Source organism: Erythrolamprus reginae, chromosome Z, assembly GCF_031021105.1.
Source record: "Erythrolamprus reginae isolate rEryReg1 chromosome Z, rEryReg1.hap1, whole genome shotgun sequence".
Lineage (NCBI taxonomy): Eukaryota > Metazoa > Chordata > Lepidosauria > Squamata > Dipsadidae > Erythrolamprus > Erythrolamprus reginae.
The window spans coordinates 96,140,574-96,165,825 of NC_091963.1; the positions used below are offsets into that span (position 1 = coordinate 96,140,574).

The 25,252-nt window shown below is 37.0% G+C and overlaps 1 protein-coding gene across 1 annotated transcript in view; it reads left to right on the forward strand.

The window, feature by feature from the left end:
• Positions 1 to 19,788, forward strand: part of TANC2 (tetratricopeptide repeat, ankyrin repeat and coiled-coil containing 2) — a 257,730-nt gene extending 237,942 nt beyond the window's left edge. Inside the window, exons 25-27 of the mRNA XM_070729274.1 lie at positions 2,794 to 2,940; positions 4,441 to 4,541; positions 11,655 to 19,788. Coding sequence (XP_070585375.1) covers positions 2,794 to 2,940; positions 4,441 to 4,541; positions 11,655 to 13,596 — 2,190 coding nt within the window. The 3' untranslated portion in view covers positions 13,597 to 19,788. The remainder of the gene's footprint in view (positions 1 to 2,793; positions 2,941 to 4,440; positions 4,542 to 11,654) is intronic.
• The last annotated feature ends 5,464 nt before the right edge of the window (positions 19,789 to 25,252 follow it).

The following is a 25,252-nucleotide window of genomic DNA, read 5'->3' on the forward strand; positions in this document are numbered from 1 at the left end:
TGTTGATAAGATATTTTATTACATTGTTTAAATCTGTAATTTAGTAAATACGTCTCACAATTAAATAAACCAGATTCCCATCACAACCATTATTTCAAGCTAGCTAATAAACACTAAAAATCTTATTAGCACTAATCTTTTATTGCCAGTGCAGGTGAAATCTTTTTAATCATAATCATATTTAAAGTTCTTAGGAGAAGAATATAATATTTACATTAAGAAGAGCGAGACTGAAGCGGCGTGAATGACTTTAGGCTGTTTGTTGTCCTATTGTAATAAAGTTATGAAAATTAGAATCATTCTATAATTATTTCTGTTTTTAGGCCATTTCTCTGTAAGCACCATTGAATTACTTCTAAAATCATTCAGCCATTTTGAAGTAATAGAAAACCTATTATCATATTTTATTTCTAATTCTTTTTACAAACTGCTTTTACTATGAATGCTCTAATAATGGTTAGCATGCTTGCCTTGTAAATAGAGCATTACAAGTTCAAAACTAAAAAGAAAATTATTTTTTAATTACTATTTTTCCCCACAAGCTTTCTGCTTTTCTCCATGTTTTTTGGAGAAAGAACACCCTCTAGTAGCATACTGTTTTAGGGTTTTTGCAGTTATTTAAGGTTTAAGAGTTTCACCCACAGTTTATTTGGCCATTTGGAAACTGTGGGTAAGATCTTTCACTTCATTTGATTGCAAAAATGATTAAATGATACACTGCTGCACCTCAGTAAAGCAAACAAACAAATAAACAAATGTACAGACAAACAAACAAATGTACAGGGAAATAAGAACCTCATAGAAAGTTTACAATTCTTATATTTTACATAATATTATTTTTCATTTGTTAGAAATATATAGATTTTCATGAAAAATATTGTATTTATATTAATATCTAATGGATTTAATATTTTATTGAATGTATCAGTTTTAATTTTTTATAAGGTGCATATTGATAAATATAACTGATACAAACAAAAGCTCTTTGGGGCTCTTTCTCTGTAATTTTTAAAATTGAAAGAGGGTCCAGAAAACATAACTTTTAAGAAATACAGTTTAGAAGATGCTTTCAATCCTGATCTAGAATGCTATAAAGAAAACATTCAAATAAAGCATTTAGATTGCCTCCCATCAATCATCAGGAAAGAGTTAGAAAAATCTTATGCTCTGCCCTTATTCATAATGGTTTTCTCCTAAATCCTTGTGACCTACTTATTTACGTTTTTTATTTCTCATTGATCTACTATAACATTTCCCTAATCATTTTCATGGGTTTTTTTTTAAAAAAATCCTCATTATTGACGTTTTTCCTAGAACATATGAGGAGTTCAGTTTACCTTCTTTCTGTCCCAGTATTTCTCACTAGCATGGATAATATTCCATTTTCTTATGAGAACCATTGCATGTACCTCATGTTAGCTAACTAATTATTCCATATTGTACTACAAATAATTCAAAGAGATTTGCTTCTTTACCACAGATAGTCCTCGATTTAGGATTGGAACCTGAGTTGCTAAATTATCCATTGCTTTAAATGAATTATCATATGAACACATCTGATTTTATGACCTTTTTTCTATTATCATTAAGTTAATCATGTGGTCATTAAGCAAATACAGTTCCCCCATTGAGTTTTCTTGCCAGAAGAACCTGAGTTGCTAAATTATCCATTGCTTTAAATGAATTATCATATGAACACATCTGATTTTATGACCTTTTTTCTATTATCATTAAGTTAATCATGTGGTCATTAAGCAAATGCAGTTCCCCCATTGAGTTTTCTTGCCAGAAGATGGTTAGGAAGGTTGTGAATCATATGTCCCTTGGGTGCTGCAATTGTTGTAATACATGCTGGCTGAATCACAATCTCTTAACTGCGGAGATGCTACAGTGGTCATAAGTGCAAGGACAAATCGTAAGTCATTTTTTTCAGCACCGTCATAACTTTGAGCGGTTGCTAAACTAATGGTTATAACTCAAGGACTAACTGTAGTTATATATTAGTCCTTTTTTATATCACCCTGGCCTCCTTTCCTGTATTTAAATCTAGCTGTGGAATTGAACTTTCATTAAATTTTATTAAGAGAATGATTTGATAAAGATCTTGGGTAAGGAATCTTGCCATTTATGAACTGCAGGAAAATCATAGTCCAGTACGAAGATGTAGTACATCAAACAAAAAATATTCTTCATGGTAAGTGTCCAATATTCCATTTTCTCCACAGAAATAATAGCTGTTGCTTTTTCTCTGTTAATCCATTTGCCTGTTAAATTAGTTCACCTTTTTGTGAAAAACAAATGAAAATTTCATAATTGAAAACTGTATAACAAGAGAACATCCACTGCATCTTAAATCATAGGCCAGAAGATATAATTAGGCAATTTTACAGGTCTGTTAGACACATGATTTTGGTTAGAGTAAAGTATGTGTTAAATAATGAAAATTATTGGGAGTTATTGCTTTTTCTTCCTTATTTTCCTTACTTCCTTACATAATACTTTCTCAATATGCAATAATGTTTATTCATCCAACAAAAAGTATCTCTTTGATTCTCCAATAAGGCAAGAAATATAAAGATATGCAGAAAAATAATCTGAATTGTTTGTAAGTACAGAACTTCTATTAATGATCACCAAATTGAAAAAAAAATATTATCTTAAAGGGAATAACTGATATTCCTTGTTTATTTTTAGAACCTTTTATAGGCACATTCAGTTTCTTGATCTATAACTTTTACAACAGTCAGATTAAAAAAACCTGAATGGTACATTTACTGTTTAACATTTTATTAGAAAGGGAAAGTGAAAGAAGCTGCCCAACGGTATCAGTATGCTTTGAAGAAGTTTCCCCGAGAAGGGTTTGGAGAAGATCTAAAAACTTTCCGGGAACTAAAGGTGTCACTCCTTCTCAACTTATCTCGCTGTCGGAGGAAAATGAATGTAAGTGCTCTCCTTCCTACAGCTTATTCCTGAATGTTATCCTTTCCCAGCTTCCTTTCCTATTCCTAAATCACTTCCTAACCAGACTCTTACCTATATTCCTAGAATGGCCTTAAAACCTCCACCTTTTTGTAACTTGGTTGTCCTTCACAGAGCACTGGCGTTTTGTAATTCTGAAACAGCCAAGCAATAGTTTAGGATTTCTTTCAAACAATTAAACATTTATCCATTTATGAGAACAGCTTCCTTTCATTTTCAAAAAAAAATATTTATGTGTATGGAAATTGAAGGATGCTGGTATAAAATATTGTCTTTTACTTCTAAAGCTCTTGGTTTAAGAACAGTGACTCCATCTCAAAATTCATAGGTTACACTCTCCTCACATATGACAGTCTTTATATTATTCAAAAGCCATTGTTTAAAACAACATAAAATATAGAAATTCCAAATGTTTGCTTTGTATACATATAGTGGAATACGGCTGTGAGAGAGAAAAAGAAGAACTTTTTACGTTAGAAATCATATAATAATGACTTAGAGATTGAGATATATAACAACAGGTTAGATTTTAAACAAACTTTAAAATAACAAGAGATTTTACAGTTGCAGCCTTGCACACTTGGTTGGCTATTGTGAAACAGACTCCTGGATTGCATAGGTCAGGGGACCAATCCAGCAGGGCACTTAATATTACAAATTTATATCATCAAAATAATGGTATTAACTCTAATACCATTCAACATTCAATTATAAAATCAGATATTCCTACTTCTATCCCTATCTATAGTGCAATAAAAAGTTCAGATAAAATCAGATGTATCTAGTTCTATATTGTAATTTTAATTCTGAGAAATGTCACTTAAATGTTTTAAAGTCCTATTGTTTGAATGGTAGGCTTATACAATGTAAGCTTCCCCATTCTGCCCATTTTGCCATGTATTCCTTTCCCCACAAGTATGGAACAACTACCTACAGCATGGAACTACCTACCTACAGAACTTTAATGTGTGTATTTCTGTATCTACTTAGAATCCTTCACATAATCATAAAGATAATTATTAGTAATTATTTCTAATGTCCAGATTATATAATATATCCCTACGTTCTTGTCACCTAATTTCTTCAACACATGACAGATCAAGTGAGGCAACTCTTAAGACTATGGGAATATATATAATTATTTCAAGTTATCAATATTGAAGCACTAAGAAAATTGCAAATACAAAAAAATGAAGTAGATTTTACTATTTCTAGGATGGAATAAATGATGATACATGGACTGGATGTATGCCCAAAGAACAGATTTGACACTTACAGTCCCAGGTTAGGAACAGATAATATCTAAAAAAGTTGGATCTCTTGATACCAGCTGTCTGATATTTTGTTAATGTTGGAAAGTACTCAGTCCGCTTAAAACAATCTATCAATTTTATTTCTTTTCTTCCCAACTTCTCTGTGTGTTTTTTCAATGACTTACCTACGCACCTATTGTAATGGCAGGATTTTGGAATGGCGGAGGAATTTGCTACTAAAGCACTGGAGCTGAAACCGAAATCTTATGAAGCTTACTATGCAAGAGCAAGGGCCAAACGCAGCAGCAGGTGAGAGGAGAGCCAGAGAGAAATGAAGGTTTGGGTGTCATACACTCCTAAAAATGTCCTGATCCACACAAGGAACAAATAACAAGAATATATTTGAGGAAGCATATAATTATAATCCAAAACCAACAGATTCAGATGCTGTGATAGCCTGTCATCAAACTGAGCACCTTCCATTGTTTCAGCTATAGTAGTTCTTTTTATGAGCCTTGGTGGCACAATGGTTAGAGTGCATACTGCAAGCTGCTTCAGCTGGCTGTAGTTCACCAGTTCAAATCTCACCAGGCTCACGGTTGACTCAGCCTTCCATCCTTCTAAGGTGGGTAAAATGAGGACCCAGATTGTTGGGGGCAATATGCTGATTGTAAACCACTTAGAGCGGGCTCTAAAGCACTGTGAAGTGATATATAAGTCTAAGTGCTATTCCTATTAAGTTTTTCTATAATGTCCTTATAGAACATTCTGCTAATATTACCTTTATTCACATCATAACAACATGCACCAGCATGGAGGATTAGTTTGTGGATTAATCAATAACTTGCTCTAAGTATAAGGCTACCGGTTATGTAAGGAACTTGAAACCAGTTGAATCAAGATATACACATATACATATACACACAAAGTACTGTGCAAACATTTTAGGCACTTGTGCAAAAGTGGTATAAATTAAGAATGCTGTCAGAAATAGAAATGTTAATAGTTTATTGTTATCAATTAACAAAATGGAAAGTAAATGAACAGAAGAGAAATCCAAATTAAATCAATATTTGGAATGGCCAGCCTTTGCCTTCAAAACTGCATCAATTCTTCTCAGTATACTCCTTCAAGGTTGTTGCAAACACCTTGGAAAACTAACCACAGATATTCTGAGAATGTAGGATGCCTCAGATTATTCCCTTTATAGGCTGCTCAGATTCAGTCTCTTTATATAATCTCAAACAGATTCAATAATGTAGAGATCTACATACTCTGTGGGGGTCAAACCATCATTTTCAGGACTCCTTGTTCTTTATGCTGAAATTAGTTCTTAATGGCATTGGCTATATGTTTGGGTCTGTTGTCCAGCTGCAAAATAAATTTGGGGCCAATCATATGCCTGATCTATGGCATGATTAATAAGTATCTGCCTTATTTCTCAGCACTGAGGACATCGTTGATCCTGACAAAATCTTCAACTCTATTTGCAGAAATGCAGCCCAAAACGTGCAAGGAACCTCCACCATGTTTCACTGTTGACTGCAAATACTCATTATTGTACTGCTGTGCAGCTCTTCAATGAACAAACTGCCTTCTGCTGTAGCCAAATATTTCACATTTTGATGAGTCAAAATGTAGAAATAGATGGGTATACTTGGGTTTGGTTTCTGTCAGTTTTGTGTTGATGGCGTAGCTGGGCATCTTGTGATGTCAAAGAGAAGTGAGCATGATGCATTTGTCATCTCTGTGTTAAGTTTCCTTGGCTGATCACTGCATCTATGCTCCTTGACCTTGCCCATTTCTTTTTGTTTCTTCAAAATTTAATTTAATTTATTTGATTTCTATGCTGCCCAATCCCATGGGACTCAGGGCGGCTTACAACAATAAAATAATACAATACAATTACAATCAAAGTCAAATAGTAAATAGTAAAAACAATAAAACACTCATTAAACTAACCATAAAATCCTTAAACAATCATACACACATATATACCAATCTGAACTAAACCATCATACACACATGCATACCAAGTGAATCACAGTTCGGCTGTGAATAGGTGTTAACACTTATGGCCCCCAGGCCTGCCAGCAAAGCCAGGTTTTCACAGCCTTTCAGAAGACCAGTAGGGTGGGAGCAGTATGGACATCGGGTGGTAGTTAGTTCTAAAGGGCCAGGGCAGCCACAGAGAAGGACTTCCTCCGCAGGCCCACCAACCTGCATTGCTTAGTCAATGGACCCTGGAGAAAGCCAACCCTGTGGGATATAATTGGTTTCTGGGAGTTATGCAGCAAGAGATGGTCCCGAAGATAGTCTGGTCCTAAGCCATGTCGGGCTTTATAGGTAATAACCAACACCTTGAATTGTGACTGGAGACCAATTGATAGTCAGTGCTGCACGCGGAGCGTTGGTGTTATGTGGGTGTACCTAGGTATACCCATGACAGCTTGCACAGCTGCATTCTGGACTATTTGCAGTCTCCAAACATTCTTCAAGGGGAGCCCCATGTAGAGCGTGTTGCAATAATCGAGATATGAGGTGATGAGGGCCTGAATGATTGTACCCAGAGCCTCCTGGTCCAAATAAAGCCACAACTGATATACCAGGCAAACCTGGGCAAAGGTCCCCCTAGCCACAGTTGAGAGATGGTGGTAAAGGCTCAGCTATAGATCCAGGAGGACTCCCAAGTTGCAGACCCTTTCTGAGGGGGTTAAAGTTTCCCTCCCCCCAGAACAATGGATGGACTGGAATGGTATTTTAGAAGAAATGCCCTGAGCAACTCAGTTTTGTTGGGGTTGAGCTTGAGCCTTTTGGCTCCCATCCAGGCCCTTACAGCTTCCAGGCACTGGCACATCACATCAACCACTTCACTGAATTGGTACGGGTAGAGATGTATAACTGGGTATCATCAGCATACTGATGATACCTCACCCTATGCCATTGGATGATCTCACACAGTGGCTTCATGTAAATGTTAAATAGGGGGGAGAGGATGGACCCTTGCAGCAACCCACAGCGTAGGGGCCTAGAGGTAGACCTCCTCCCCCACTAACAATGACTGTGAATGACCAGAGAGGTAGGTGGGGAATTCCCTTCATGGGGAAGGTTGTTGAGAAGGTGGTGGCGCTGCAGCTCCAGCAGCCCTTGGAAGAAGCCGATTATCTAGGCCCTCAACAGTCAAGATTCTAGGCCTGGCTACAGTATGGAAACTGCTTTAGTCATGCTGATGGATGATCTCTGGCAGGCCCGGGACAGGGGCTTGTCCTCTGTCCTGGTGCTTCTTGACCTCTTAGCGGCTTTTGATACCATCGACCATGATATCCTTCTGCGCTGGCTGGAGGGGTTGGGAGTGGGAGGCACTGTTCTTCAGTGGTTCTCCTCCTACCTCTCCGGTCGGTCGCAGTCGGTGTTAGTGGGGGATCAGAGGTCGACCTCTAGGTCTCTCCCTTGTGGGGTGCCTCAGGGGTCGGTCCTCTCCCCCTTGCTATTTAATATCTACATGAAACCGCTGGGTGAGATCATCCAAGGGCATGGAGTGAGGTATCATCAGTATGTTGATGATACCCAGTTATACATCTCCATCCTGTGTCCAGTCAGCGAAGCAGTGGAAGTGATGTGCCGGTACCTGGAGGCTGTTGGGGTCTGGATGGGTGTCAACAAGCTCAAACTCAACCCTGACAAGACGGAGTGGCTGTGGGTTTTGCCTCCCAAGGACAATTCTATCTGTTCGTCCATTACCTTGGGGGGGGGGGATTATTGACCCCCTTGGAGAGGGTCCACAACTTTTTTTTAGATGTTTTTTAATATTAGATTTGTTACATTATTATATTGTTACTATTCTTGTTGTGAGATGCCCCGAGTCTGCGGAGAGGGGTGGCATACAAATCTAATTTATTATTATTATTATTATTATTATTATTATTATTATTATTATTATTATTATTATTTTGCCCAATTGAAGTCCAGGTCATTCTGAATCTGAGCGACTTTATCTGCGAGAAACTGAACAAATTCCTCTGCTCTACCCTATAAGGGCTCTACCACTCCCTCCCTATTCAGAAAGGAACAGGCCATCCTAAACAGGGAGGCTGGGTGAGAATCTGCAGACACAATAAGGGCAGTAAAATGCACACATTTTGCTTTATAAATACCTCCCATGTGACCTTATTCCAGGCAGTCACCAGGGACTCAGACGGGTTGCAGACAAACAAGTCGGGAATTTCCTCAAGCTCCCTCTGAAACCATCCGGGTCCATTAGGCCCGTGGGGGAGAACCACCTAATCGGCTCTGCCTCCCTGCAGTAGGGGATTGGCCCATCAAAGTTCACTCTCAGCAGGGAGTGATCTGACCATGACAAGGGTGTGATGTCTATACCCCTTAAAACCAGATCATTCTTCCACTGCCCTGAGAGAAACACCAGGTCAAGCGTGTGACCCACCCTATGAGTCAGACTCTGAATTACTTGGGTCAGGTCCAAGATTGCCCTGGAAACCATGAACTCCTGCACCGCATCAGAGGATTTGCCGAGCGACAGCAGATTGAAGTCCCCCAGGACTATAAGCCTGGAGAATTCCACCGCCAGCCCAGTTACTGCCTCAAGCAGTGCAGGTAGGGCTGTTGCAACACAGCTGGGAGGCAGGTATATTAGCAATAAGCCCAACTAAATCCCTAAGTCCAATCTCAAAAAGACTCACATCCAACAATCTCGGGGCCAGGGACCTTGCGAGGGCTTAGAGTCTTTCGAACAATGACTGCCCCTTCCCTGGTGTCACAACTGATGCAGGGTTAAAAACCCATCTAGGCACATTTCCAAGAAAGGAAATCCTCCCTCGGGTCCCAGCTAGGTTTCAGTCACACGATCCAGGTCAATCCCCTGTTCCAAGAGCAGGTCTTGGATCAAGGGAGCCTTATTGGCAACTGACCTGGCATTGAGTAGCAGCAGCCTGAGACTAGGGCCCTGACTCCACCTGACACCAATTATATGGGATTAACTTGAAGGGCCAGAACAAGGAATCACTTTCAAATAGCAAGACCTCGTTCCCCAAGAGCAGCCTACCCTTCGGCTCCCATCGTATCTGCCTCTGCTAGTCAGGACCGTAATGCCCCAGCTTTCTCCCCCGCCCCCCCCCCCCCCCCACCGGCCTCCTTACTACCCGGCAGGCCTGCCATCCCATTCATACCAGACTAAGGGAGAGACCCCAGGTCTCTCACTGTACCAGTCCAAGCACTTTGTTCATTCTTCAACCAAACCATCCACACTCACACCCTCATCCACCCACCCTTCCAATTAAAATTAGAATTAAAAATGCACTCCCTCCCAACCCCTGCCCTTAAAATAAGAACATCAGTGTAAAAAATAGAAATACCAACAAAATGTATACAAGATAGATTAAAAATACCTATAGAGCCATCCGAGCCAGTCAAGATTTGTGTCCACAAGCATATATATGCAATGGTGGTTAGGGTCAGAAAAAAACCTTCCAATTTAAAAAGAGTCGGGGGAAGGGGGCGTCTCCATAGTAGCCTGGAAAACCTAACAAGGGTATCACAAGTTCTAGGAAATTAATGAGAATCCATGTGGCAAGGAAAATAATTAATCCAGTGAGTCTGTTGATGTTTAAGTCCAAGCCAGTAACAACCAAGGTCTTAAGTTTCAGACTCCCAGCTACCATTCCAAAACCAAGGACCCTAGATGCATATAAAAGTTCTTCCCAAAGGGAACCCCTGTCGTACTCCTTTTCCCACCCGTAATAATTGCAATGGGAAGGCGACCTCAAATAGACAGTCCCACAGAGTTCAAGTCACAGTAACCAAGCCCCACTCCGGCACACCTCTCCATTTCTAGGTGGCGTCTTCTTACAAGAGTTTGAACCCCAGTCTGCTTTGAAACCTTTGCCTGGTAGAAACCATACTACCTTTTGTCTTGTTCCTGTGCTAAGCTATGAGAAACTCTTCCACAAGCTCACCTTAGTAGCAGAGTTTGCTTGTTCCTCACCCAGTTTTAAGCCTCCTACACAGCTATTTCTGTTTTAGTTAACAACTGTGTTTCAGCCTACACATGAAATTAATGATCATTAACACCTGCTTGGTATAATCAGTTAATCATACACATGATTCTAGTTGTACAAGATCCCTGATTTTTTGTAAGAATTGATCCTGGTTTGAAAGCAATATTGATTTAATTTGGATTTCTACTTTCCATTTTGTAAATTGATTTTTAAAAAGTAACAACACTTTTATTTCTGAAAATATTCTTAATTTACAGCATTTTTGCACAACTGCTTAAAACTTTTGCAAAACACTCTGTGTGTGTTTCTGTGTTTGCGTGCAGGCACAGCTCCATTCACATGCTTAAGGTGGGATCACATTTCAGGATACTGAAATAGCTGGAGAGCTTTATCTTTCAGAAACTGCTTTCTATTTGATCAGTTCATTAAGTAAGATAACAAGAGTGTGCTTTCTATGAGATTGAGCTGAAAATCCCACATTTTAACTCCTTTGCTCCAGAACGACTCATTAGGTTGCTATATACCACTCTCTGGATCTTTCCTAGTTGTAATTAAACTTAATTCCACAGTCAGAACTCCACTAATGGAGTTAAAGTGCAAGTTAGTATTCTAGTTTTCCACATTTATGCTATTTTATTTGATTTTCCAGAGTTGACAATATGTTGTTCAAAAAATTAACACATTGCTAGGACCTCCTCTCATTTAGAATCTTGGGGTCTACAGTAAAAAAATTAATCTTGTCTTGCCTCCCAGCATCATCACAGTATAGGTCAAACTTTAGGTGTACAATAGATTTTATGTTTTTAAAACACATTTATCTATTTTAAAAATTAAACTAGAAAGCAAAATGCATGAAAAGTGTAGTGATAAATAAATATCAATCAGAAACAATACAACTAGATTATTATTTGGTTCAAAATCTACCAGTGTCCCTGTAAACGACAACCCATCTCCCTTGAAACTTCCCACCCTTCTGTTCCTCCTAGGCTAGGCAAAGGCTTGCGAGGGACTATTTTTGTCAAACACTCTCCTATCGTTGTTTCCAAGACAGCAAAATTGAGAACAGAATCCACTGGCTGAATGCAGGTCAGAGAGTGCTTTTTATCTGGAGCTTTAAACTGGCATATGCTCAGGCCTAAAATAGTGGAGAAACAGCCCTACAGATCTGATATATTCCAATATATTGTCTTTGTTCCCTCATCTCCAAGAGTGCAATCTTGGAAATACTGTATGTTTCTTCAGCTGCATAAATAGAAGAAACACACAAGGCTGAATAATCTTGTTCATAAGATTTGGAAATCCTCCTCCTCAAGACTAGCTACATAAAAAATTCATATTAAAGTCATTGTTATCCAGAGTAAATTTTACTCTCTTATTTTCTTTTCATTTTGTCACTTTTTGGATAAAACAGGCAGTTTTCAGCAGCACTGGAGGATTTGAATGAGGCCATCAAACTTTGTCCGAACAACCGTGAAATCCAGCGTCTCCTTCTGCGGGTAGAAGAAGAGTGCAGACAGACACAGGTGCAACTACAACAACAATCTCTTGCAGCATCTGAATCAGAAACACAGCAAGAAGAGTTGTATGTAGTACAAGATATCCTGGAAGAAGAATATCTTGAGCAAGATGTAGAAAATATTTCTGTTGGCTTGCAGACAGAATCACGACCTAGCCCAACATTGCCCATTATCCAAAGTCCACCATCTTCACCTGCTCACCGGGACTCTGCCTACATCTCCAATTCCCCACTTGGCTCACATCAGGTCTTCGACTTCAGATCAAATAATTCTGTGGGATCACCAACAAGGCAAGGATATCAACCCACATCACCAGCACTTTCTCCAACGCATCAGAATTCTCATTATAGGCCTAGTCCACCACACACATCTCCTGCTCACCAGCCCTCTTCTTACCGTTTTAGTCCACCACCAATTGGTACCCAAGGGAAGGATTATCAAAGTCCACCTCCTTCACCCCTTCGTAGAGGCCCTCAGTATCGAGCCAGCCCTCCTGCAGATAGTGTGAGTGTCTACAGAGCTCAGTCCAGTTCACCAGTACGATACCAGCAAGAATCCAATATCACTCAACTTCCTAGTCGGCCCAAGTCTCCACTTTCTAAAATGACACAGAGATCTTTCCAGATGCTTCCACTACCTGTTGCAGTTCCACAGCAAGGACTTAGGTTGCAACCTGCCAAGGCACAGATTGTCAGGAGCAACCAGCCAAGTTCAGCTGGGCATTGTAGTACTGTAATCCCGACAGGATCATATGGCCAAGTATCCCATTCTGTGGCCAATAAATTTCAGTCTTCATTAGCAGAAATGGCTGGAGGCCAAAATCGGTTGGTGTATCAGACCTCTATTGGGGGAATAGTGGGAGATGGGCGACCTGTGCAGCATGTTCAAGCCAGTCTGAGTGCAGGGGCAATCTGTCAGCATGGAGGGCTGACTAAAGAGGATCTTCCACAAAGGCCTTCTTCTGCTTATCGTGGAGGGATGAGATATAGTCAAACCCCACAGATTGGGCGGAGTCAATCAGCTTCCTACTATCCAGTCTGTCATGCAAAGCTTGATTTGGAACGTTCCTCTCTACCCTCTAGTCAGCTTGGTTCTCCTGACATTTCCCATTTGATACGAAGGCCCATTACAGTAAATTCCAATGAAATAAAGCCTCATCCACCAACCCCAAGACCTCTGCTTCATTCTCAAAGTGTTGGCCTCAGATTTTCCCCTTCTAGCAGTAGCATTTCCTCTACTCCCAACTTGACTCCCCCATTCCGACCTTCTGCTTCTGTTCAACAGATGGAGATTCCGCTTAAGCCAGCATATGACAGATCATGTGATGAGCTTTCCCCAGTATCTCCAACCCAAGGTGGTTATCCCAGTGAACCTGCTCGCTCCAGGACCACCCCTTTCATGGGAATCATAGATAAAACAGCCCGGACTCAGCAGTATCCTCACCTACACCAACAAAGCAGAACCTGGGCTGTATCTTCAGTGGATACCGTTATAAGCCCTACATCTCCTGGAAATCTTCCTCAGCCAGAAACATTCAGCCCACCTTCTTCAGTCAGCAGCCTTGCCTTTTATAACAAAACTAATAATGCACAGAATGGCCACTTGTTAGAAGATGACTATTACAGTCCACACGGGATTTTGGCCAATGGCTCCAGAGGAGATCTTCTAGAAAGAGTTAGCCAAACTTCTTCATATCCTGATGTTAAGGTGGCCAGAACACTGCCTGTTGCACAGGCATATCAGGACAACATCTATAGGCAACTTTCCAGAGACTCCAGGCAAGGGCAGACATCCCCAATCAAACCAAAGAGACCATTTGTGGAGTCTAATGTTTAAAATGGATGTGTCTTGGAGTAAGAGCCTTTTATTTTTTAGCACATTTTTCCTGGCTGAATTCACATCTTGCGTTGCTGTTTTTTCTTCCTTTCTAAGATTTGTATTTACTAGCAGACTACCACCCAGGGGATATCCTGTGTTTTCTGTATGATAATGAGGCAGTCCAAGACATGCTCCAAATTCTCTTCTATACACAGCTGACCTCAGAGAAAGCCAGCACCATACAATTTTCAGCTGCCAATTAGTTAATTAAATGTACAGTATGGGGGCTGAGTCAAATTCTGTACACACTCAAGGGAAGTAACCAGCTCTTTGAAGAAAAGTTTTAATTTCAAAATTGAATTGATTTAAACACAATCTGACCATATTTTGTGTACTGACCTTTATTTTTGCTGGGAAATCACACTTTTCATTTGGTGTAGATCATTATGTCCAAAGAACTGTTAATCTCTGAGAATAAGGGATCTTTGTTTTTAGTATTAACAAAGAGCTATGCATAAAACCCAGTCTACTTTCTGATAGAGTGGCACTTTTAAAAACAACAACAACAACAACAACAATTATTTATTCTTAGCATCTTCCCTTACCCTTCTGTTGGTATTAGCTTTGGGAAAAAAATATTTACCTTTTCCAAGGCATTGAACAAATATTTAGGGAGAAATTAAAGTTCTCTTCCCATCAACCAGCCAGTTAGTACTGATTTCATTCTGTACCTTAGATGTCCAGTCCATTTTCTAATGCACATCTTCCTGTGGGAACAATCACATGTTAGACAGGTTGATAATCAGTAAAATTCATTTTTAAAAAGAATTAATCAAATGTTTTAAATTATTGGCTCTCCAGATACTGGATTATACTTCACATCATCTCTGATCATTGTTTATGTTTACTAGAGGCGTTGGGGCACTATCTGGGTATCTAAAATGTAGAAAACTCTACTTTAAATCATGAAGGATGAACTGACTGAATGGTAGTTTTAATTTCCCTGGCCTAAGTTTAGCTTCCTGGACTACACATGGGCAGTTTTTCCTGCATCATGCTTTTGAAGTTAAACACTTAGAACAGTGTATCTTTTCCCCTCTAGTTTTGGCATAATATAATTTAGAATATTTTGGAGTAATTTGCTGTTGAGTTATATGGTTTGGTGTTAGAAGTTGGACTTCTTTTCCAATCCAAATGAAAAAGGCTGACTGATTAATAATTCCTACAAGATAATGAAAACAGTGAACTCAAGGGAGAAAATACTAATGTAGCAAACACTTTATGCAAATATTCTCAATCCATACTATTTCCAGAAAGCACTTTAAATTAGTTCACAAAAGCTGGAATTGGGAAGGTGTCAGGAAATCAAGGGATGGAGAATATTCTATGAATTCATACATGAATCAAGAAACCAATGGTATGGAGAGCTCATCTCCAGGGCAAAAACACAAATCAGGCCAAAAAAGAAATAATATTTTGCCCTCTCTGCATTTTGATCATTCAGAGAATAAATTGGTCTTATCTTCTAAAAAACCATATTTTATTTTTAAAAATGTTTTTCTTCATGCCATATTGCATAGAAGTGAATAGCTAGTATCCTGATCCTTTAACTTTTCTTCATTATTTTTGTCAAACTATCCTAATGGTTTTAAAATACAGAACACCTTCCACTGAGCTTTATGACATTTTTTTAAAAACGCTCTATTCAAGCGTTCCTTCATATGAATTGAAGGGTATGATAAAATATGTTTTTCCTGTCTCCTGAAAGAGCTCAGAAAGGCAGGGAGCAATTAACAATTTTAATCACTATTTTCTCTAGCCATTTCTTGCATCCTTATTAAGTTGCCATATTTCTCTGAGTGAAATGTAGCATTTCCAAAAGTTATAGGTAGTCCTTGACTTACATTCATTAGTGACCAAAGTTACAATGGCACTGAAAAATGTGACTTTTTCACACGACTGTTGCAGCATCCCCATGATCATGTGATCCAAATTTGACACTTGGCAGTTGGCAAGTATTTATGATGGTTACAGTGTTCTTGGATCATATGATCTCCTTTTGCAACTTTCTGACAAGCAGAGTCAATGAGGAAGTCAGATTCACTTAACAATTAAAATGGAGGAAAACTCACTGTCTTGCTTTACAATGCAAATATTGGGATCAATTGTGGTCGTAAATCTAGGATTACCTGAACTTTTACTTTGATTTTGATTCTTCCTAACTTTCTGCATGTATTTTTTTCCCTCCTGAATTGGTCACAGTACAAAATTTATTTGCTAAATAGAAAATTTCTGATCTGATTGATTCATGCTATGGCATGCTGGTGTCAAAGAATCTCAAATGTTTGCTAATGCTTTTTTTCAAAGAGCTGGGGGCATTCTTCAGTTTTTATTTAACTGAGTGAAATCAACAATAGTGTTCTCTTTTTTCTTTCAGTGTGAATGTGTATGTTTGATGCAGGAGTGTGAGAGAAGTGAAGGAAAAGTTTCATTAAAAAAATCTAAAAATGCAGCTCTACATTTGCTTTTTTAAAATGATCATAATAGACAAAGCCACTGTTGTTTTTCCTCCCATATTTCTTTTATCTCCTAGATGGTTTGGATTCTGGTTCTTGTAAAACTTTCCTCTTGCTTTATGAAAAATGGTTATTTTCAATTTTAAACTCTTTAAAACTGGAATTTGCATCAACAAAGTTGTGTTTATCAGTGATTTATTCTGAAAACATTTTTGCACTTGTCTGGCTTATATCTTGGAGAAGCTAGAACCTATTTTCTCACAATAGGCAGAGGAGGGTCAGATTGTTCTGATTTTGAGCCTTTATATAGTCGCTTGTACCACAGTGCACATGGTCAGCATAAGTGCACTGTGATACTATCCACTCTTTCCTGATAAATAAAGTTAAAAATAATTAATAAACCATCTCTGTCATATGGAAGGTGGAATCATAATGCAACTAACTTGATAATTTCAAGATTTTAATATTAATGAATGAAAGCTTATAGTTTTTGATTTGGCTCCATTTTCACTGTCACAGGGTTCGCTGTACCATAATTGTTTACATTCAGCAATTAGTAAAAGAAATAGCATACTCATCCAAAATGAGGTATCTATTACTGCTGTTGGGCAAAAATGTTCTGTGTCCCTTCTTAACAATACTGTGTTGTGATTTCACAGGATACTTGCACTGATGGATTTGCCACCTATTCTCTGTAAATTGGGTGCACTTTATAGTTGCATTTGTTTCTATGATCAGTAATGGTTATTTAAACATAAATGATACCAACATTACAAAAAACTCTTGTCGTTCAGTATATATTTTATTTTAAAAAGAAGCAATGATTCAAGGTATACAGCACAAGTACTGACATTGTATATAAGCCTCAAAAGTTGAAATCATTTTTAGTACAAAGAGAAACACATGCTGTATTCTTCCAGCAATTCTCTTTAGGTGCATCTGAGGCTTAATTGTTGTGCTTTTAGTTACCAAATAACCATCTCACATGAAATAAAAGACACATGTCTTTGAAGATCTTCCAGAGAAAAATTCCCTCTGGATTTGCTCTCAGCTTAATTCTTTATTGCTTATCATATACTGTCTTGAGATATAACACAGCACAAAATAATATATTTAATTGTCTTTTAATTCATTTTTCAAATGAATTTTTTTCCTACTCAGGATAGTTAAGCAAGAGTGGCTAATACCACACCACAGATTGATCTGCCATGCTGCTTTTTTGTTTGTTTAAAGACATGCAAAAGTATTGTACTAATATTTTTTATTTATACATGTGTGCACATCACATGCCTAGGCTGGAGTTTCAGAACTATTTTCTATGAAATCAACATACCAAATAAATCACAGCCTCAAGTCCTGTATGACTTTTACTGTGAATGTATGCTTGCTTTACCAAATCCACCACATGGTGTTACTCGGGCTTTGCAGAAAGTTCTTTTGCTCACTGGATATTTTCGTGAACAAAAATATAGATGCTAACTTATTGTGCATCTGGCTGTCAAAGATGTACCAGCTGATTCTAGTAAAGATATGAAGCCTAAGCAGTCTTAAGAGAAATTGAATTCTTTCTCCTTTTCCTAAGATCATTACAAAAGTTACCTCTCCAAAATCATCAACAGAGGCTTCTTATTAAATGTAAAACAGCTTAACTGGCAGAAAGAGGAAGCTACTTCCTCTCTCTGCCTTCACTGGTCCATCTTAACTGCTTAGTCATATTAATAAATGGGCATGTTAATTGCATTCACACATTAATTCTGTCTTGTTTGGCCCCTGAATTTGCTTTCTAGAGGACTATGGAGACTTAGTACTGTAATGCTGACTTCTAAGAATTTGAAACAATTAGGTAAGCTGGGTCCAAATAAATTGCTATCAGGTCCTAAGAATCATGTAGAAATTTTAATACATGTTAAGTTTGGCTTGGCTCCAGGGGAGAGAGTTGCTAGCTTGGTAAATGGCTCAATTATTTATTCTTATATCAAAATAATTTCTTTGAGGCTCTCAAAAATATTGAATATCTGGAAATATAAATTATTTTGCTGTTTCAGTGAAGTAGAAACTATCCTGGGGAGGGCAAAGAGGGAAGGTTGTATGTTTATTTTTTCAAATTTTATTACAAAATGTGCTAAAAGAAGGAATAAAAAATGCATCTGTTTTGAAATTCCAAGCTGTTCACTTGGCCTTAGACAGGAGTTAATAAGTTTCTACTGTTCATGATCATCTAATACAAACCGAAGTGCCAGCTTTTCTGCACCTTACATTTAAAAAAAAAACACTTTGTGCCTAGAAATTTTTCTTCTCTCCTTAAGGTAGCCCATAGTAATTTCTTGAATGGAAAGCTGCATCTCTCTCCCCATTTCGCATTACTTAACACTGGAGTTTCAGGACCTTCAGCTATTTAGAATTCAGCTTTTTAAAAGGGCTTAGAGGGGTCAAAACCTAATATACTTATTTTTACATGTTGATGCCTTTACTGAATTTATGGTTGCTGTGAAAAGGGAAGGACAAACCTAAGGCACAAGCACAAAGGGGTAGATAGCTAAACTGCGCCTCCCCTCCCTAACTACTTGAATATAATTGTTGGATTATTATTGTTCCCCTAACAAGAAAAATCATATTAAGGGCTGAAATTTCATAGCAGACTATTTTGTGTAGTGGTAACTGAATTAACGTATAGAACCTCAACACAGTATTATCTAATTGCTATTTCAGATTAGGACCTTGATATAATATATGAATATGTACTTGTTTGAAATGCAGAAGCAGTCCTAGACAACAATGTTGGTATTCCCCCCCTTCTTTCCCATCCACCTCTCTGTATGTATATGTATGTGTGTGTTTGTGTGTGCACGCACACACACATACACACATACAACTGCATTTGCATTGCAGACAAGTGCATATTAAAAGACTTAATAAAATGGAATGAACTTCTACACTTTTCTGCTTGCTTGGAAGTCTTACTTGGAAGTAAAAAAAAAAGGGAAGACGCTTAGATACTTTTTGCTTGTTGCTATCACAAAGACTATGAAAGAACTGAGGCAGTTTGACTTTGTTCCACCTGAACATTTACCAGACCTTGAGATCATTTCCTACCTTATTTACTGTTACTAATCATTCTACAGTGTGCAAGATATTAATATGTTTAGATAGAAGATATGTTTTCAGGGAATGACTGTTTTGCTTTTAAATGTGTTTCTCATAACAATTTCTTTCCCATGAAAATTGAGATATTTTGCCTGCCTTGTCTGCCTCTGTACAGCAACACACATTCCTTTGTATTAAATCTTTCTGGTTTGCCAACTTGCTGGAAAGATACTGAGTTCCTTTTCCTTTTCCTTTTTTCTATCAGTCTGATGTAAAGAATTTTCCTGTACAGTATAATATTCAATTGCATGTTCTGTTCTCTTACTGATATATTGAATCACCACACAGTTGTGATCTTTTATTGCAGGGATGATGCACAAATCCCTGCAGTTGGTTAAGACTTTTGGCCACCCCTGTATAAAGGAAAGAAATATGTTTCTTTCCCTTCACTGTATTTGCTTGAGCAGAGTTTTATTGTCTGTACATGTAAGCTGTGAGATAGACGTGGAAAAAGTTCAAAAAGAATGCATTATCCTCAGCCGCTCCCTAATGTATACAGATTGTAACCTGTACAATGAACTGTATGTATTAAAATGTACTTATTTATAAATGGTTAATACTTGGAAATGGTGGTTGACTACTGTGTTCAACACATCTATTTTGACACTTCATGGAGTGGAAAAAGCACTCTCCACTAATTTTTCTATCTTATTTTATCCTTTAATTGTTGAGTTAACAAATAGCTTTATGTGTACTTTTTGCAATGTATCACACTCTTGTTACAAAGGCTCTATTTTATAGCATTGGTTCAAAGAAACTCTTTTCAGAGCAGAATATCTTATCTAATTCAGACTTTTTTTATCTTAGTTGGGATGGATATAGAATGGAACATGTCTGAAGAAATTCCAATCTGTTTTACTGACATAATTTTATCCAAAACCAGTCTCTTGCATATATTAAAATACTAGATTTGTCTTTGTTTTCAAAAGGCAATTGAAGCATAGCCATGATGGAAAAAATTAGCAAGATTTTATTTAATGGAACTTCATAAAGTTCTGAAGTACATATATTTTAATGATTATTATTAATCCAATGAGAAATATGCTGCAAGTATTTTATGAATATTAGATCAAATTTCTGTGTAACCTGTTGTTAGTAGAAATAATTTTGCACAATTAATCAGTACTAGCCATGTAACAGCAGCTTATCAGGTTCACTTAATCCATTCTGTCCAACTTCTATATTTATGTATAACTACTACGGAAATGCGGATCTGGATAACTGCATGCAGATTCTGTACTAGCTTGGTGTTTTCTAAAGTTGAAAAAAAGCTGATATCAAAGATGTCATATTCCAATATGTTCCAATTTGAGCATTATCTTGGAAGGAGCAAAACAGATTGTTTCTCTTCCAGATGTGTACCAAATGAATTTTCAATCCAGTCGCTACAGACCTCTGTTCTATTGGTCCATTTTTAAATACAGTCATGTGAACACACATCTTAGTATAGCAATTTAATCATAAAATAATGTATAAAGAATTGTAGATTATTTTTAAAGTAGTAAACATTTGGATAATAAGGGGAAGGGTATAAGAATGAAAAACAAGCATAATTCTGGGAATAAATAGACAACAATCTCTCTCTCTCTCTCTCTCTATCTCTCTCTCTCTCTCTCTCTCATGCACACATATACAGACTTTATAGGAACAAAGATTAGTTCTGAGATTACTCTATAATAGAAAGTATGGCACTATAATGCAATGTATGTCAGTTATGAATTCTACATGTTCTTCAAAAAATCATATGACTTTGTTCATACCCACATCTGGTATGGATGTATTCTTTATTCCCTACACAGACTTTAAAATAAAGTGTGCAGACATCTGAGTTACAATCAAAATTCTGGATAATAATCAAATTCAGTGCAAAATGAACATTTAATTAAAACACATTTCTACTTATGGTATTTGGTCCCAAATAACTGTCATATTGAGATAGAAAAGCTCTTGCTGCGCTTTGTAACATTAAGCAAAAGGAACTGAAAAGTTCAAAACAATTTACTTATTGATATCAAACTTATATACCGAACAAAAAGGATATTGCCAATATAAGAAAATTAATTGTTTTAAAATGCTATGTGATAAATAGTATTTTGGGGGAAATATCAAAAATTCTAAAAAATGAATGTTTTAATATGCAATATGAGATCTAGCATTTATTTAGTATTTTCAGCTTCTCAGAACATGAGTGTCAAACTTTTTGGCTTTCCTGAGCCGCATTGAGTGTAGAGGAATTGTTTTGGGATGCATATAAAATATATAACATAGGTAAGTATATAAACATCAAATTTCCTTTATTTATAAATATTTTTAATTACCTTGTGGAGCCGCATTATTAGCTGCCCAGGGCTAATAATGCGGGCCATGGATTGAACATGCCTGTCTTAGAGCCTTAGTTAAATAATTATTGCAATAGTTTTATCAAAATGCAGGTCAGTTATTCCATTATTATTGCTGGTGAAATGTAAATGAGTTCAATAAGATAACATGGATGTTAAATATGATGTTTTGTAATCATGCACATGCTCACATCCATTGGCTCATTTGCATTTAAAAATGGCAATCTTATTTTTAAAGATCAGTTTGTTGAGGAAAGGCATTTCCCTCAATATTAATTAGAGAGCATTCTTATAATCAATCTTTTGGCTATAGTAGTATTCAATATATTACTACTTAGGGAATATTACAACACTACAAAATACACCATTACTCAGAAAAAGCAGCAGGCTGGCATGACTTCCTCTAATAACTTAATTTTCTGTCATATTCTTTAATATGAATTTCAAAATTTGAATTCTGGATTTGGGTTAACCATTGTACAGGACTGATTTGAATTATGAGGATTTTTGAATAAAGGCTTTTTAAAAATCTGGTATAGCAATTTATTTTATTGCTATAAAGGTATTCACTATTTTTATTAATATAATATTTTTATTTATAGTTATGATCCTGGCTAAAGCTGAAATGATGTATCCATTCATTCAAATTGTTTATTCAAGATAATTTATTTTAAATTATAATTGTCACAGAGCAGGAAAGGATATGAGAAGTCTTCTGCCCCCATCCCAAAATGAAATTCTGCCTGTGCTTTTTGAGTTTTCCTCACAAAACTCACATGCACACCCACATGCTAATCCAAAGCCTGGATAACCAGATTAAAGTATATTACTTAAGCCACAAAGCAACATGCCAGAGCTATAGGGAGGGACATAGCCAGAGAAACAGATACATGGTGATTAAAAAATGCAATTTTAATCTGTATATTTTGAATATATAATTAAGCATTGTTTCCCTCTAATTGAATGAATTTATGACATTTAAACAAATGTATTTCTACCTATAAAACAAATTGCCTCCTTTTATGGATTATATAACTAGAGATTTCTCTTTCCATCAGCAGGTGAAGAAACAATCATTGTTTCCACCTGCAGTAAATGTGCTTAAAACCTGGAGGAGATAGAGGGAGATATCATAGAAATTGCCATAGTCATAGCAGATATTTGACTCTCCAACAGTATCAGAGGCCCAAGTCTTTCCCAAGGATCTGGAACAGTCAGATGTTGATGCTTGATGGTGTTATAAGTATCATTGCAGGATGTAAGTTGTTCCAAGTAAAGCTGCCTTTTGCAATTGACTAATATGGTTTTATCAGTGTGGATGGTGTGACACTCCAGTTGTTTTGGGATTTCTATTCCTCTTGCTGTTATCTTTGCTTTCTTTTGCCACAGTTGTTCCTATTTCTAGCTGCAGGTCTTTGTATTTTGTTATCTTCTACAATTCTTATTTTGTTTTACTGTCTTCTAGTAATTAGCAGTTTTTTTCCTTTCTTATTAACAACAGTTGTTAAGTCTGGGATGCTATGTAGCAGGTGCCTCAGTTTGAATTTTAAAGTCCCACAGCGCTTCATTTTCTATGACTTTCCTAAGTTATGGTCCCACTAGTTCTTTCTTGCAAGAGAATTGTTTTCTTGCAAATCTTCCAATGTGCTGTTGTTACTACTTTGTCATGCCATTGATTGTAGTCGGTCTGTATGATCTTTTTGCAGCAGCTAATCACTGTTTCTTTGCAGAAACAGCACTTGCTGTCTATTATTGTCTTCTCAATCATGGCTTTGTAGTCATCAGTTCTTAAAGCTTAGTTTTGTGTAGCCAGAATTAGCCCTTTTGTGTCTTCATTCAATTTTATGCTTTTAGTAGTAAAGATTTTGTTGCCAGATCTCGTTATTATTTGCTTTGTGTATTATCATGAGCTATGGTGTTGCAGTAGTTGCAATGCAGTATTGCAGACTACTTCTGCTGACTGCTGGCTGCCAGCAGTTTGGTAATTCAATTCTGACTGGCTCAAGATTGACTCAGCTTTTTATCCTTCCAAGGTTGGTAAAATGAGGACCTAGACTGTATGCTGACACGAAACTGTTTTAGAGATGGCTGTATAAAGCATTATATGTCTATTGCTATGTTTTATTGCTTTGGTCATGTAATACTTTGTCTTCCCATTTCTCCATTGTGTTCACATTTATTTGCCACCCATCTTGCAATTCAAGGTGACTCTTAATGCATATTTTTAGTGCTGAGTTTCTTTGCTACCGTTGCTTATACAGCAGTTCATAACATCACATAAACATATGATTCTACCAGGAAAAAAGCAAGTAATTCAGTTATGTCTCTGAAGCATTGAATAGAGAAATCTGATTCTAAGGGCCAGGTATGATAATATAAAATGTAAACCAGCTGTTTCCTGTGTAAACCACAGAATCAACTGTTTTACCTAGATATTAAATACACTGGGGCTTTCTCCTGTGATCCTGTTGGATCCTTCTGCCAAGGAATAAAGTACAGCTACAAACATGGGGACATTCCAGTATACAAGGAAACAGCTTAGAAAGCCCCGTACACTAAGACCAATTCCCTTGAATACCTGAGCTAGTAAACTGTATTCTCTTCCATTTCCTGATCTTTTTATATCATGGACGAAGAAATGCCCTCTGCAACTTTCTCTTCCAGAGCTTGCCACCTCTTATCATGATCATCATCATTTTTCCCTCAGGTACAGGATTCTCTTTTCAGATCAACAAGCACTTTCTCATGCAATCAAATGTGGCATTTGGATCTAACTAGGCATTTTTCTCTTTTTCTCTTGCCATCTCTTATCATGGGTTGGAAACAAGTCTTCTCTTTCTCCATAAGTTCACTGTTTCAGTTTTGTTATTTCTTCCTCATAAGTTCGATAAAATTAATGGATGTAGAAACAGTAAGTGGGGATAGCATGTCAAACAAACTATGCCAAAAAATATAGTTTAAATCCTCCAATTTAGATAATTTACAACTCTAGCAGCCTAAATAGTTTTTCACTGATTGGTTGGTTAGCTTTCTCTCTGTTCTTTTGTCTTTTCTGGAAAAAGGGAAAGTAGGGAGTGAGAAACCACCAAGAACCATTTGGAATGCATGAGAATAATCCCTAGGAGCTCCCCCCCCCCCAAGACCTAAAAGCATCATTTCATAGCACCTTCACATTCTGTGCAAAATGTATAGAAAATATTAATTTTGAATCTCACAGGGCAAAATTTAGAGCTCCAGACTCACTATAAAATTACCAATTGGCAGATCCTGGAAGAAGGAAGATTTAGACATGGGGATACAGAATATTCTAATTTGTCTGGCAAACTTCTATATCACCATATAGGCCACTAGAGGTCAGGGAAGATTCACAAAAAGAATTTTGAATTCTCAGATTTTATGGTTTTTCTGAAGCAAGGTTTCTATCACCTTTTGATTATACAGCTTAGGAATTCTGAAATTTAAAATATTGAAGGAAAATAGATTGAGGAAAAATGAGTTAGAAAAGCATTTAAAACGAATAATTCTTTTAAAAAACATTTTGATATTTAAAAAGATAATATTGGAACTAAATGCATTATGGACGTTGCTTTACATTTACAGTGCAAATATATATATTCTTCTTAATAAAACTTAATTCAAGGTAAATTATGCATAGGATAGTATTTTGCAATAGAA